Below are 13,392 nucleotides of genomic sequence, written 5' to 3'. Positions count from 1 at the left end.
GACAAAAATAATGCCTGCTCCCAGGAGCGGGCATTATTTCCTCTCTAGCTCATGTCTATATGAGTGTAAGTGTATGTGATGTGTTGTAGAATAAGTATACAGTAGTAGCTATATAATGCCCCTATGGTATCACTGGGCAGCTGTGTGAAACACTGCAAAAGCCATGGGAACATTTGGGTGCTTATTTTCGACGTGCCAGCGCATAGCTTGCCGTTCATTGTTTTTCCTCATAAACACACCACATATAATCCCCTGACACTACACCACTTTAATATCCTCATTCTACACCTTCTACTCTTCATATCTATCACTATGGCACCCTGCACTCTGTCGCGGCGACTAGACGCATAGACACCAGGCGTCGATCGGCGACGACCTGAGGGGCGAGCGGCGAGGAGCCGAAAGAGCAATGAGATGGATAGAAGAGATGATGAACTCGATGGAGGACAAAGCGACGACCGGCACGAAGGCACAAAGTCGACGACAGCTAGTCTTCAAGCGCACTGCGACAGACTAGTCCCAATGACCAGGTTATACATTAGCACGGGGAGGGGGAAGAGTACAGGGGGTAGATACACACCTAGTCCCAATGACCAGGAGGTCGAGATGGGGACTAGGTAAGCGCTGAGGGGGTCTTATATACTACTCTGCTCTAGAGAATCACGTGCCAGTGCAAGACAATCACGTGCTAGTGGAAGGGAATCACATGGGAAGGGGAATGAGGCTGCGCGGGTGGAAGACAAAAGGGCGGGAAAACACATGGTAAAGGGGAGGTAACTGCGGGAATGAAGCATACGACCACGGGAACAGAGCATGCAGTCACGGGAATGGGGTTCAGGGGATCCAAAAAGGGGGTGTCCAAGATAGGAAAGGGTCTGAAAGAGGGAACTGGAACTTCCGGGAGGGGCAAAAAGGGGGTGCTGGTCCACAGACCGTGACACACTCCCACAAAACAGGCTCGCATTCTCCAACTTTGTGACCCTACTTATGAAAAGCCCAAGACCATGATCGAAATTGGCAGCATCTTGTACCTGAATTGTCGCACCTTTGCCCAAAACCTCAGAAAACCGGTAACTTCTACTATCATGCTCCTCGGTCAGGCTGACCTCATCTCCTCACTCCCCATGACCTTCATCATGCTGAAGTTGCCCTTGCCAATGAGTCAGCCCGGGATGCAACAGATGTCCAACGTCAGCTCTTTCCCAATGTCAGTGCTCCGACTGTACACCATAGGCTTTGCGAGATTGGCCTCAATGGACGGGTGCACCGGTCAAAGCCATATCTCAGTGCCTTGCACATCAAGCAGCGGAAGAAGTGGGCAGAGGAGTTTGCCAATTAGAGTGTGGAGGATTAGAAGCCAGTGCTCTTCTCAGATGAGTCTCAGTTCAATCTCATTGGAGGCAATGGTGCAAAAGAAGGATTGGGGAGGAGTTCTTGGTGAGGAATGTCAAGCAGCAGGTCAAGCATGGAGTAGGGAGTTTGATGGTGTGGGGATGCATCACCTCCTGAGGTGTTGGGCGTCTTCATCACATCAAGGGCAACATGAATTCCAAGCAGTACTGTTCCATCTTAGAGCAGTCATTCCTAGGAACCCTGCAAGACTACTCCATCCTCCAAGACAGCTTCATCTTTCAGCACAACATCAGGAAAAAGGCACCTAGCCCCAGGCCGCTTTAGGCACTCCTAGGCAGCCTCAGGGCACTCTAGGGCACTCAAACACAGAAAGACGCCAGAGAGGCCTAGGACACTCTCAGATCAAAGTTTCACTGAAGCCTAGCTTTAAGAGCAACCTAGGTGGCTCTGAGACGTCCTAGGTTTCAGCCAGAGCTAGCCAGAGCAAGCCAAATCTGCCTTTATTTATTCCATTTTTACACTTTATCACACTATTACACCAGTAGAATAGAGAGAATCAAAATATATTCAACTAGCTACTATACAGGAGGGATATAACATGCAACAAGATGGCTATAGATACACTTGTTTGAGCAAACCGTCGAACATTGCCAGAGGAGCAGAATAGTGTAGAATTCCATTTGTCCTGTACAATAGCATTGTGGTACAGAGGCAAACAGATGGGGCATAAGGTGCCCGTCTGCACACAAAAATCATCATAGGCACTACGATGCGAGCAAGCGCTCGCTCGCTCAAACACGAAATCCAACAACACTACCCTGCTAGATGGAGATGTCAGTGAATAAGTTCAATAGTGCATAAGAACTCACCAGCATAACAACAATATAGGGGCAACAAGAGATGTTGCAGTGCAACATGCATGGTGAGTATAGAGGAACTAACATAAATGATAGGATGATGCACCAGTGGTCCAGACTGCAGGAAGAGAGGAGAGAGGGAAGAACATCAGCCTCTTCCCCAAAGGGTCACCCAGATATCTAGACATACACATATCAGTACCAGAAGGGCGTAAATGAACAACATACCTTGCTAGAAGAGAGAGAAGGCAAGTTAGCATTGATTAGTACCTGGGCAGAAAAGTGAGCTGATGCACCTGAGGTTGTCATCCACTCTCATTAACATTCATCCAGCCCAGTATGCCCTTCTCCTGCCAAGATCTGCACATCTACAGGTTAGTTGTGGACTTGTCAGCAATATACACACCTGGTGAGATAGTTTGTACAGGCAAAAATAAAGGGGGGCAGGCAGGAAAGCATCAAGTACAGTGAGAGAGAGAGAGCGACACCTGCCCTGGGCTGGTGCCACAAGACAAACAAATATAAATAAACAATGCGCACATGTGCCAAATATATAGGCATCTAAGGTGTTATGGATGCTCTGCCACTTACTTACTCTCCCTTGTTACTGTACCATATTTGGACACTCTGCATAACAAGCTGTTTCAGCAGAGTAACCCAAATCGGGCAGTGCTGAGAACAGCACAGCCTATGAATAAATGCCAGGATTGAACTAATGCCTTCATGAAAATAAGCATCTACTCATTACCACTGCACCATGAGTGCTTTAACATATAAGCCTAGCAATGCTATACATACCATATTTTCATAAAGATGGACTTTGTAGTTTCTTTCAGTTGTCGCTCCTGAAGTGTCAATAGACTACTAGTATTCCATGCACTATATACATTTCAGAGCATCCCTAATGCAATGACATGGTTTGTTTAGATGCTGAGTAGTGTTTAAAAGCGAAAATAAGAAGAGATAAAGCTATGATTTGTGTGTTTATTAGTTGCCCTTGAATGTCTCTGGGAGCTCTGGCTGAACCTGGCAAGGCTTGAGCGCTTGTTGCCCAAAAAAGCGCCCAAAGAGCGCTAATACAGTGCAACACAAACCTGTAAAGACTGAAGCATCTAGGCCATTTAGAAGGCTGGCTCAAGCTACAATGGAAACATATAGGCTTTGTTAGTACTGGAAAATTGCTCTTTTAGCTATAAATCAAAATGTGCACTCTCAGGTTGTCCCAGGTTGCTTCAGAGCAACCTGGAACAACCTGAGGCACCCTGGCTGTGGCCTGAAGCCAAGGTACTTTTCCTGATGGACAATGACTGCAAGCACACCACACACCTCATGAAGCAGTGGTTGCATGACCACAATATCACTGTTCTCCCCTGGCCTTTGAGCTCTCCTGACATGAACATGTCTGGGATGAGTTAGATCGCCATGTCTGCCATTGCAACCCTCTTTCTCAAAACCTCAACGAGCTATGGGCCGCATTGCAAGAGGAGTGGTATGGACTCGAGGATGACTTCATTGCCAAGCTGTATCATTCACTCCCTGACCGTGTTCAGGCCTTTAGAGAGGCTCGAGGTGGACATACACGTTACTGAACTGTTCATCAGTTTTTCCCCACTTTTTGGTATTTTATATAACAATCATTACACCTTGCGCACTTACCCATACATGTGGTTGCGTACTTGTTACTTGAATAACTCATGCATTACTGGGGCAAATGCTATCATTCTTTTACTTCACTCATTGATTGTCCCTGCCAATGGCTTACTTCAAAGTTCACACCAAGTCTCTTCTACTCTACCCCTGATCAGCCCAGTATCAATCATGACCCTGGATGACCTGACACAGCATTTGGCATCCACCCCTTTGATGAGACCATGTCTCTTTTATCAGAAGGTATGGCTACAACTTTGTGCAGCGATGCTCTCAGTGAGAGTAACACCCTTCGCTCAGGTGAATTCAAGCAGGAAGTGTACCTGTTGCAGGGGCATGGTCAACTGTATAATTTTGATGATCAGGAGATTTGGGCTGATGACCTCTCCAATTTAGTCATCAAAACTGGTGACCACCAGATGGTCATTGATATGCAACCCCAGTATGAGGACAACAAGGAAGACTGGTTATTGAAAATCCTCCTCAATGATGAGGAGGAGGAGGAGGTTGAGGATTAGGGGCTAGTGAATGACAATCTCTTTGCGAACTATCTCGTCACTTGAACACATCTGCATGTATTAAGGCTGAGCATAGGTTTAGGTATTGCATAGGTATACCTATACTACCTAGATCCATGACCTAGATGATCCAAACCTACAGGTCCAGGTACCTATAGCATGGATCATGCACAGATCTATGTAGGTCAAGCCTATGAGAAGACATCTAGGTCACAGCTGACATGTATTGAAACTTTTTATGTTCCTTTTGATAAAATTAGCATATTTACAGCATAAAAGTTTTTTGAAGTTCTAGGTAACCTAAAACCTGACCTGTATGACCTGTGACCTATAGGTCTAGGTACCTACAACACGGATCATGCACAGATCTAGGTATTGAAATTTGGAGCACAGGTATCTATGAAACAGATCTAGGTTGATCTGTAGGTAACCTATGCTCAGCCTTAGCATGTATTCTTGGATACCTGAAAGTATACTCACTGTATCTTGGTCACACTTGGACCTGCATGCCCCTATTGTCCGTAAACTATTGTTCAGACTCATATTATTTCTATTCAACTATTGTTCTTTGGTATTATTGTCTAGTCCCATTGTCCTTGAGAAATTTCTCAAGCCCTATTGTACTATTTCCTTTACTTTTCCGCTCTACTATCTACTGTCTTATTGTCTGAGACTTATTATTCCCTTCCCCTTATTGTCTTCATATTATTGTCCTATACTCTATTATTCTGTTCCTATTGTCCTTTCTCCATTGTCCTATATTTCATTATTCTGTCCCTATTGTCCTTTCTCTATTGTCCAGTCAGACACAATAGCTTAGATGATGTTTGACAACATTTGTAGAAATTCCTACAGAGACAATATATAAACCCCCATCCCTCAAGGGATGAGGGAGAGGACTTTCCCCCTCCCTTTTCACTCAGGCTAAGTGCTGAGAAGATTTTCTCCCCCCCATCTCTTCCCACTCTGAAGTTGAGTGCTCTCTAAGTTATACACATACATCTATGTTCATGAAGTGAGGCATCCTTGAGTGACCCACTTCGCATTATCAAGTTATATTCAAGTTGTTGTACAAGACCTACAATAGGTCTACTATTAGTTTCAACAGAGGCTATCAAGTTATATTCAAGTCATCATACAAGACCTACAATCGGTCTACTATCAGTCCCAATGGGGACGATCATCAAGTATTATCTGGTCCTCTTTCAGAATATTTCCAAAACTACCCCAAACAACTGAGGTACCATCCGATCTCGCTCAGAGGCTTGACTCAATACTCCTTACAACTTTCTACATCTTTGTGTGATAGTGATCCCCCTATGGAGTTGGGGACAAATCCCTCTTCTTTATTGACCAAAGCTACATGATGTGTAAACAGTTTGCTTGAGGATGCTCTGCATCATAATATTTACCCCTTCTATCTGAAGGAGCTTGCTGTATAGCCATGCCCATTTCTTTCTGAATATCTTTATAGAGCTGTTGATTTGACTGGCTGGTCAAGAGCAACTCATCCTCAGACTCCTCTTCCTCTTTAGCATGAGACCAGGCCCCTCCATATAACTCTGTAGCTTGCCCATCAACTACATGATTTACAGAAGCAAGCTCTACCTCATCACAGTCATCAGTATTCAGCATAATACCATGCTGACCATCATTATCTTTCACAATATAACCATTCTCAAAGTCACTATCATTATTGACTGAAACATACTTCTGAGGCCTTATATATATATTTCACTCTTTGGTATTGCCTTTGTATCAAAAAGATGCACTCAGTTATAAACACAGATGTTTTCAAACTCTGAAGGCCACCACATATAGTCAAGAACTGGAGACAATGGCACAATAGTTGGTTTATTCACATTTTCTTCTTTTGAGACACCTACAACAACAACAGACTTACCTTCCTCACTGATGTTACCAGAATCAGCCCATGCTTTCATGACCTCATAAACATACCCTCTCCAATAACAAGGCCTAAACATATGGCTGGTGTAATGATCAGGATGGCTTAGTAGGCCATTGGACTGCCTATCTCTGAAGAGGCTGTCAATGAATTGACTATTTTTGTCATTATCGTCCTTGCCCACTTAGACTTTGAATCTTTAAGTACATTTGCATTGTGATCAAATACCTTCTGGACTGACTGAAGTATAACATGAGTTTTTTATGGAGTCTTGGTAATATAGTCAGCAACATATGCAATGACAGATTTAATGGCAGTACCAGAGAGTGAACTTGTAACATCATGGTTGCAACATAGCAAGTATGACATAGCTGGTGTAAAAGTACTCAGCGATGGCTGCCCTTTTTTTATAATCAATGCTTCAGTCTCTTGGTCTATGTTACGTTTTTGAGCGTGACCTTAAACCTAAGCCTTAAAGGTTGTTCTGTTCAGCTACTCTGCTGAACTCTTGCTAGTCCCGGTTCGCTTTATCAAAAGCGAACACTAGTAAGATCGTGGTGAAAGTGAGATAACTGGTTAAGAGCTGGTTATACTCTGAAGAGACTGAAAGCTGAGGGTTGCTCTGAGGCATCACCTCTTATATACATGTAGAGAGACTGCGGAAGAATGTTCTAGAGATATCTAGAGAAAGTGCGAACACTGAGTCTCCTAGCAAACCACCAGTCCAGTATTGTGGCTGTGTACGTTTTTTGTACCGTAACTGTGGTCCGTGGCTATGCAACTAAGGCAGTGCGCTTCTGAGAAGTAAAGCTAAGAAGTGAACGAGAACACAAGCTAGTCTAAGAAGCAAAGTGTTCTCGTGCTAGAGGAAAAGAGGTAAAAGTGATACCGTACCCCAGATACCTAGTAGTACAGTTGTCGTTTGAATTCCTGATAGTATGTTCGTAACAGTCAACTGGGTGGAAGGAAAAGTTTTATGAGAAAAGTGTGCCTTGGAAACTTTGGTAATAGGGTTTGTGCATCCATGCTTGTCTACTTTTTGCATTTCTGTATTTTTAGCCCCTTTTGGTGTCTTGTTTGACTTACTTCTTGTGTTACAATGATGTACATTTGACAAATATAAAATTTCATCCATCTCTTAAAGACAACCATTTTTCCAGTCAAGATAGGTGTGACAGGATCTACAATCCAATGAAATTTGGTGATCACACAAAGGAGGAGATGATTTGGGTAATATTTTGGCAGGAGGAATATGCAAGGGATCACCTTTTAACTTGGTCATTTTTGGTGTTAATTCCTCCATTAAGTTGGCTATAAGATTTATCCATTCATTCTGATTTCTGAACTTGGGCACAAAAGTTTGATCAATATCTACATAATATAAAGCTATAGGGTGTTTGACATCTGCTGGGGCAAAAGTGATGAACCAAGATGGTGCTCCTAATACTAGTTTCGCACCCATGGCTTTGCCACTCCGGGAGGATGTTTCGCCTTCAGCTCAACACTACATATGTGTATCGTGGGCTTTGCCTTCGGCTCAGTGCTAGCCTGGCATATGCACATTATGGACTTCACTTTTGGCTTCATGTTAGATAAAATGATGAATGTATAAGTCATCGAACGTGAACCCCGCCTCAGTAGCCTGTTAAACCTCATCAGCTCATCCCGTTGACCATCAGCCCATCGCGTCAGCCCGTACCTGTTAGCCATACCCTGATGCATGTCCATCCTGTTCACGGATCAGCCCGTCATGTCAGCCAATGCTTCAAGCAAAACTCGGTTCAGAAATAGGCAGAAGTGAGTGGGCCATCATCCTGTTAACCTATTTCAAATTTGCCCGTTGTGTTAGCCCGTTAGCCCGTCATGTTGGCCCGTTAGCCTGTCATGTTTTGAGGAACTGCTGGAGTCCATGGACCCCTTCTACGACATCCAGAGGTTCCTCCAGGAGAACCTGACAGCGTTCTCCTTCGAGGACGCTCCGGACTACTCCTAGGGGGACTGTAACCTGCTCTATCGCGCTTTGATTGATTATTCAGATGTCTTCGTTTGGAGGCACTAACTCGCACATATGTTTGTAGGGGTCATTTCGAAAACTCTACGTCTCGCAGACGGCTGTTGAAGCACTGCATGTACTTGTAGTCTACGCAATATACCTGTGATCAAAAAAAAAGCCTGTCATGTTGATCGATGCATATGGTCATTCCCATGCTGGAAAATTTGCAGAGAGCGCCTCGCAAACTCTGCGGAAGATAGTGGGGCCTCACAGGCTCGGCCAGACCTTGCAAGCTCAGCACGGACCTCTGTCCGTGAGCCGTTCATGTCAGCCCGTTATGTTAGCCCATGCACATGTCGTTCTCATACTGCAGGGAGCGCCTGGTAAACTCGGCGCAAGACAGTCAGAACTGGGGCCTCGCAGGCTCGGCGGGAACCTATGGTGCCTCGCAAGCTCGGCACAGTCCCAGACGCCCTCGCAAGCTCGAGCACGCACATGGCAGCCACGCGGCACCACATGGCATCCATGTGTCGCAGACGCCCCCTTCTCCCATTCTTTATAGAAAGAAACCAAGGACCAAACCTCATTGTGCATATACTTTTTGCTGGTGATTGATCTTTGCACTTTATATGCTACATGATCTAGGTCATTAAGCCCTTTAAAACAAGCCTTCTCCTCATCTGTTTCAGGCTTAACAGGTCCTGTTTCCAGCCTGTCAACAATATCACTAAGGGTACCAGCATTAATATTCAAAAGCCAGTTTGCAATCTCAGAGAACTTATTCTTGTCAGCAAGTATATATAACCCCCAGTCGTAGCCTTCTTAATCTATTCATGATTGAGTGCAATAAGTGGAAACAAAGGTCTAAGTTGAAAGTGCTTGTCATGGTATATAAGAAGTGATTCACAAAGTTCTAGACCAACCTCATTGATTGTCCTTAAAGCAACCTAGCCTTGAATGAGATGGCTTCTCCACCAAGTTACACAATGGATTGTGGACCAGTACTCATTGTAAGCCAAAATTATCTGTGCATATATTATCTATTGCATTGTGATACATATAAAAATCAACTGGCTTTTGCTCTAACTGTTACAGTAGAACTAATGTGTTCAAGTGTTGGTAGTACACTGCACCAGTAATATACCTTGGCATAAGATATAGTCTGACAAGGACTAGAAGTGGGAGTGTTGTGGCAACAGCAACATCAAGGATCTGCTATGTAACAAGAGAACTGGTACTACAAAAGGTGTTGGCAGATGGGTGGTATCCCCTCTACCTAAAACACACAGGCTGAGGGGATGGGGGATTGGAGAGAGGAAAGGTGTGGGTGGGCTACAGGTGACCCTACATTGGTAGGTGGCAGTCAGTGGGTGAGACAGTGGCAGACAAGACAATGAATAAGATGAAATGATAGACAAGACAGCAATGGATCAACCACTGAGTTCTACATGGTGGTGGTGTTCTCCTGGGCTCCTGACAGTCATACAAAACTCCTAACTACCAACAGCAACTGCTGGACTATTGAATCTAATCTAGGTACCCTAACTGGAAGACATCACAAGCTCAGTCAGGCAGAGAGCTCATCAACATCCCAGAGGTTCTGTGGCTTACTGTTGCTGTTGTGTGGGAGTGCTGGCTGTGCCGAGAAAAGATTGTTCAAAGTCAAAGTGTATGCTAAAAGTTCAAGATACATCTATACTCTATTTGAACCTCTTTCTAGCACTTTTCATGATGTTTCATAATAAAAGGAGTTTCTATATACTGCTAGCCTTGGGGTATGGTGAAATATATGCCTTGTACTACTGGAAAATAGTAATGTAACTGGTGAAGTGAAGTGAAGACAAAGCACAAAAAAGTGGGGACTGGTATATGGGTGGTTATTTGAGCATAAAGAGAGTAAGTTCATGCAGTTAGCTGTGCTACACTGACTATCATAGTATAATGCCACAATATATCACATTTCATACCCAAGTCCCTCATCCCTGCCACTTCTCCGCCACAACCCTTACAGGACTACCTCTGAACTGCACCCCTTTTCCAGTTATGACTTTATCACCCTCGTTCCTACTCATCATGCCTTATTTGGACTTCTGCCTGGACTCTGTTTGCTTCCAGACATCCGCTCTTTCATTCGCTCACATTATGACATTGGTACCCATTACTTATACTTAATAGGCTTGATTGTTTGCTTCCACCTTGTCACATTCACATTTTGTCTCTTGTTTCTACTCCTATTGGACTCTGACTGGACATTCAGATATTTGTATATAAGTCATACCTTACAGTCATATAGTTCCTCAGTTCTAATATCTCATGACTCATTCATTGGCTACTCAGCTACTCAGAACTCAATCTATCTGACTTCCTCTACAACCTCTGTCTAAACTTCGTCCCACTATCCATTGAACCTCTGCCTTCTGACTCTCGACTTCTGTTCTTGTCTCTGTTCCTTACTCTCTGCTTGACTCACACATTTGTAGCTTGCTCTGGTATAAAGTCTGGAGCTTTATGTTGGACTTTTGTAAATTGAAGTAGAGACCTTCACAAGTTAGCAAAACCCATGGGTATCCAAGAATAAATCCATGGGAATACCCATGGGTAAGTATACCTGCAGGTGTAAGTACCTGTTTTTCACAGATTTTCAAGGATGTGGGTATGGCTAGGTAAACCCATGGGTACCTGCACACCCTCATATTGTAGGCACACATGGTGGAATTCTAACGATATGTCACATAAATTTTTCGATCAAAACTGAGTGTGCTAGAGGCAAAATAAACATACTCAAATCCAGAAGTACAGGTTGTCTTTGTGCTTACATAGGCATCTCGGGCAACTGAGCACAAAAGACAGCCTATACCTTCTGAATTTGAGTATGTTTATTTAGCCTCTAGCACACTCAGTTTTAATTGGAAAAATTTCATGTGACATATTGTCAGAATTCCATGGTTTGTGCCTACAACATGAGGGTGTCACCCAGGTTATTCATGGGTAACCTGCAGGCTGCATAAACCCGTGGGCATCCAAATATCATACCCACCTGTATGGGTAATCTGTGGGAACATACCCATAAAGATGCGGGTATGGCCTTTGCATTTTCAAAACCTGTAGGTATGGATAATGGGTACATCTGCGGGTTACTCGTGAAGGTCCCTAAATTGAAGACATGAACACATTGATCAATAACTTCACCAAAGCCTTTACTCTCTGTGCACTTTCAGGCTTTGGACTTTGGACTTGGGCTTTAGACTTCCTTCAGGAGTTTGACTTGTGTGCACAGTCCTAACAGTGCTAGTGTGCAGAATGGAGCAGCAATGAGGATGTCTAGGGGCATCTAGTGGGCCCTAAGGCTATGTACCCTAACCCTAGGGTAGGTGTTTGTGAGTAAGAACTTTTCTTGCTTAGGCTGGACCAAATACTTACTTGAGGCTATCAGAGTCCAAATTGTGTTCCCATGAACATCAGTTGTTGTTACCTGAGTTGACAGAAATTGTTGTACCTAAAAAACACTCTCTTTATTCCTCATTAATCGTAATTTCAAATTACAATGGGTATGCAATTCAGAAAAGGGAGAAGAAGAGAATGATGAATGGCTACCTCAAGCTGAAAATGTCTTCCTTGAGTATGTCATCCTTATCCACTCCTCAATGATGGTTGGTAGCCATTGTGGGCACAACCACTATGCACCAGATACATCACTGCACAGCCTCACCCACTAACCTTACTCTAACTTACCTTCTTGAAGTCCTCCTATATGTGGTCCCTGACCCATGTGATGTAAACACATGTCAGATGTTGTGGAAATGTTTCACTGCTAGCAAAACATTTTGGTAACATCTAATTTGCATTGTAGATCTCCTTTAATGGTGGTTTCATACCACCGCAATTGGAAAGAGGTGGCACCCAGACTGTATTGATTATGGGGACTTTTTAGAATTCTACATTGGAACAGTTCTTCCCTGTATGCATGTAACTAGTAATAGGACTCTTTACTTATAGATTGAATTCCTTGTTCTGTTGTATAGACATAAATATGTAATGGAACCTCTATTGCTTTAATTATAGCATAAACAACAAATTGAAGACAGTCAAACCTGTTAGTAAGTCACTAAGTCAAATGAACCTAAGTGCTCAGTGCTGGATAACACAGCCACTGATGCATAATCATTCCAACCCTAGCATGGGGTTCTGAGCATAATAAATGTTGTTACATGGTGCCTGTAGAATGATGCCTGATGCTTACTCATAGCTTTTAGAGTCTAAGCACAGTCTTTCAAACTATGAAAGTTGTGACATCTTTTGGCAGGAAAGATTGTACCTAAATAATGTCCCTTCATTTTCTCATCAATCATAATATATGCAAGGAGGTGACCTCTGCATCACACTTTGCTATTAATCTGTTAGGACCATGTATAACAGTCAATCTCAGAAGAAAGTCCAAAGTCCAAAGTCTGATAATGTAGAAGTGAAGACTTTGGCAGAGTTATTGACCAACATTTGAAGATGTGTTGATGTCTTCAATTTGCAGAATTTCAACAAGAGGAACTGGAGTTTATACCAGAACAAGCTACAAATAAAGAGTCAAGCAGATAAATAAGAACAGAGATAACAAAAGTCTGAGGTCCGAGATCTGAAGTGAAGTCCAGACAAGAGGTTGTGGGATAAGTCAAATAGATTGAGTTCCAAGTAGCTGAGTAGTTGAGTGATAAGTAAATGGTATATCACAACTGAGGAATTAAATGACTGTAAGGCAAGGCTTATATATAAAATTTGAATATGCAGTAGGAGCCTGATAGGAGTAGCAACAGGAGACAGAATGTGGATGTGATGAGGTGGATACAAACAATTAAACCTATCAAGTATAAGTAACAGATACAAATGTCATGATGCAAGCCGATGACAGATTAAAAGTCCATATAAGGTATGATAAATAAAAAGAGGGTAGTGATGTCATAACTCTGAAAGGGGGTGCAGTTTGAAGGGAAGTCTGACCAGAGTTGTGTCAGAGTTGAGGGACTTCAGCACGGAATGTGACAAGGAGACTATCATCAAGTATTGTCTAGTCATCTCTCTCAGGATACATCCTAACACTACCCCAGACAACCAAGGTATCATCTGATC

The 13,392-nt window shown here is 43.3% G+C and overlaps 6 protein-coding genes across 6 annotated transcripts; 4 read left to right on the top strand and 2 right to left on the bottom strand.

Moving 5' to 3' along the window:
* Nucleotides 1-333: 333 nt before the first annotated feature.
* Nucleotides 334-979, top strand: L226DRAFT_564160 (uncharacterized protein; the record flags this gene model as incomplete). The annotated part of the gene is made up of 3 exons (XM_067683619.1): nucleotides 334-617; nucleotides 657-773; nucleotides 811-979. The coding sequence occupies exons 1-3, from the start codon at nucleotides 415-417 to the stop codon at nucleotides 977-979; spliced, it is 489 nt and encodes a 162-aa protein (XP_067528363.1). The 5' UTR covers nucleotides 334-414.
* A 2,625-nt stretch (nucleotides 980-3,604) lies between these two features.
* On the top strand, nucleotides 3,605-3,799 carry L226DRAFT_474400 (uncharacterized protein; the record flags this gene model as incomplete). The annotated part of the gene is made up of 1 exon (XM_067676585.1): nucleotides 3,605-3,799. A coding segment is annotated over one exon (195 nt), but the record flags the coding sequence as incomplete, so codon positions are not given.
* A 282-nt stretch (nucleotides 3,800-4,081) lies between these two features.
* On the top strand, nucleotides 4,082-4,375 carry L226DRAFT_576952 (uncharacterized protein; the record flags this gene model as incomplete). The annotated part of the gene is made up of 2 exons (XM_067685480.1): nucleotides 4,082-4,100; nucleotides 4,158-4,375. The coding sequence occupies 2 exons, from the start codon at nucleotides 4,082-4,084 to the stop codon at nucleotides 4,373-4,375; spliced, it is 237 nt and encodes a 78-aa protein (XP_067528361.1).
* A 1,772-nt stretch (nucleotides 4,376-6,147) lies between these two features.
* On the bottom strand, nucleotides 6,148-6,393 carry L226DRAFT_474401 (uncharacterized protein; the record flags this gene model as incomplete). Its single annotated transcript, XM_067676586.1, has 1 exon — nucleotides 6,148-6,393. A coding segment is annotated over one exon (246 nt), but the record flags the coding sequence as incomplete, so codon positions are not given.
* Nucleotides 6,394-6,542: 149 nt separating this feature from the next.
* Nucleotides 6,543-7,563, bottom strand: L226DRAFT_474404 (uncharacterized protein; the record flags this gene model as incomplete). Its single annotated transcript, XM_067676587.1, is given in 3 exon segments — nucleotides 6,543-6,707; nucleotides 7,318-7,418; nucleotides 7,431-7,563. The coding sequence occupies 3 exon segments, from the start codon at nucleotides 7,561-7,563 to the stop codon at nucleotides 6,543-6,545; spliced, it is 399 nt and encodes a 132-aa protein (XP_067528359.1).
* A 468-nt stretch (nucleotides 7,564-8,031) lies between these two features.
* On the top strand, nucleotides 8,032-8,274 carry L226DRAFT_576951 (uncharacterized protein; the record flags this gene model as incomplete). Its single annotated transcript, XM_067685479.1, has 2 exons — nucleotides 8,032-8,078; nucleotides 8,139-8,274. The coding sequence occupies 2 exons, from the start codon at nucleotides 8,032-8,034 to the stop codon at nucleotides 8,272-8,274; spliced, it is 183 nt and encodes a 60-aa protein (XP_067528358.1).
* Between the last annotated feature and the right edge of the window lie 5,118 nt (nucleotides 8,275-13,392).

This window comes from Lentinus tigrinus, assembly GCF_003813185.1.
Source record: "Lentinus tigrinus ALCF2SS1-7 unplaced genomic scaffold L226scaffold_94, whole genome shotgun sequence".
NCBI classification, from domain to species: domain Eukaryota; kingdom Fungi; phylum Basidiomycota; class Agaricomycetes; order Polyporales; family Polyporaceae; genus Lentinus; species Lentinus tigrinus.
This window is presented reverse-complemented; position numbering and strand designations above follow the sequence as displayed.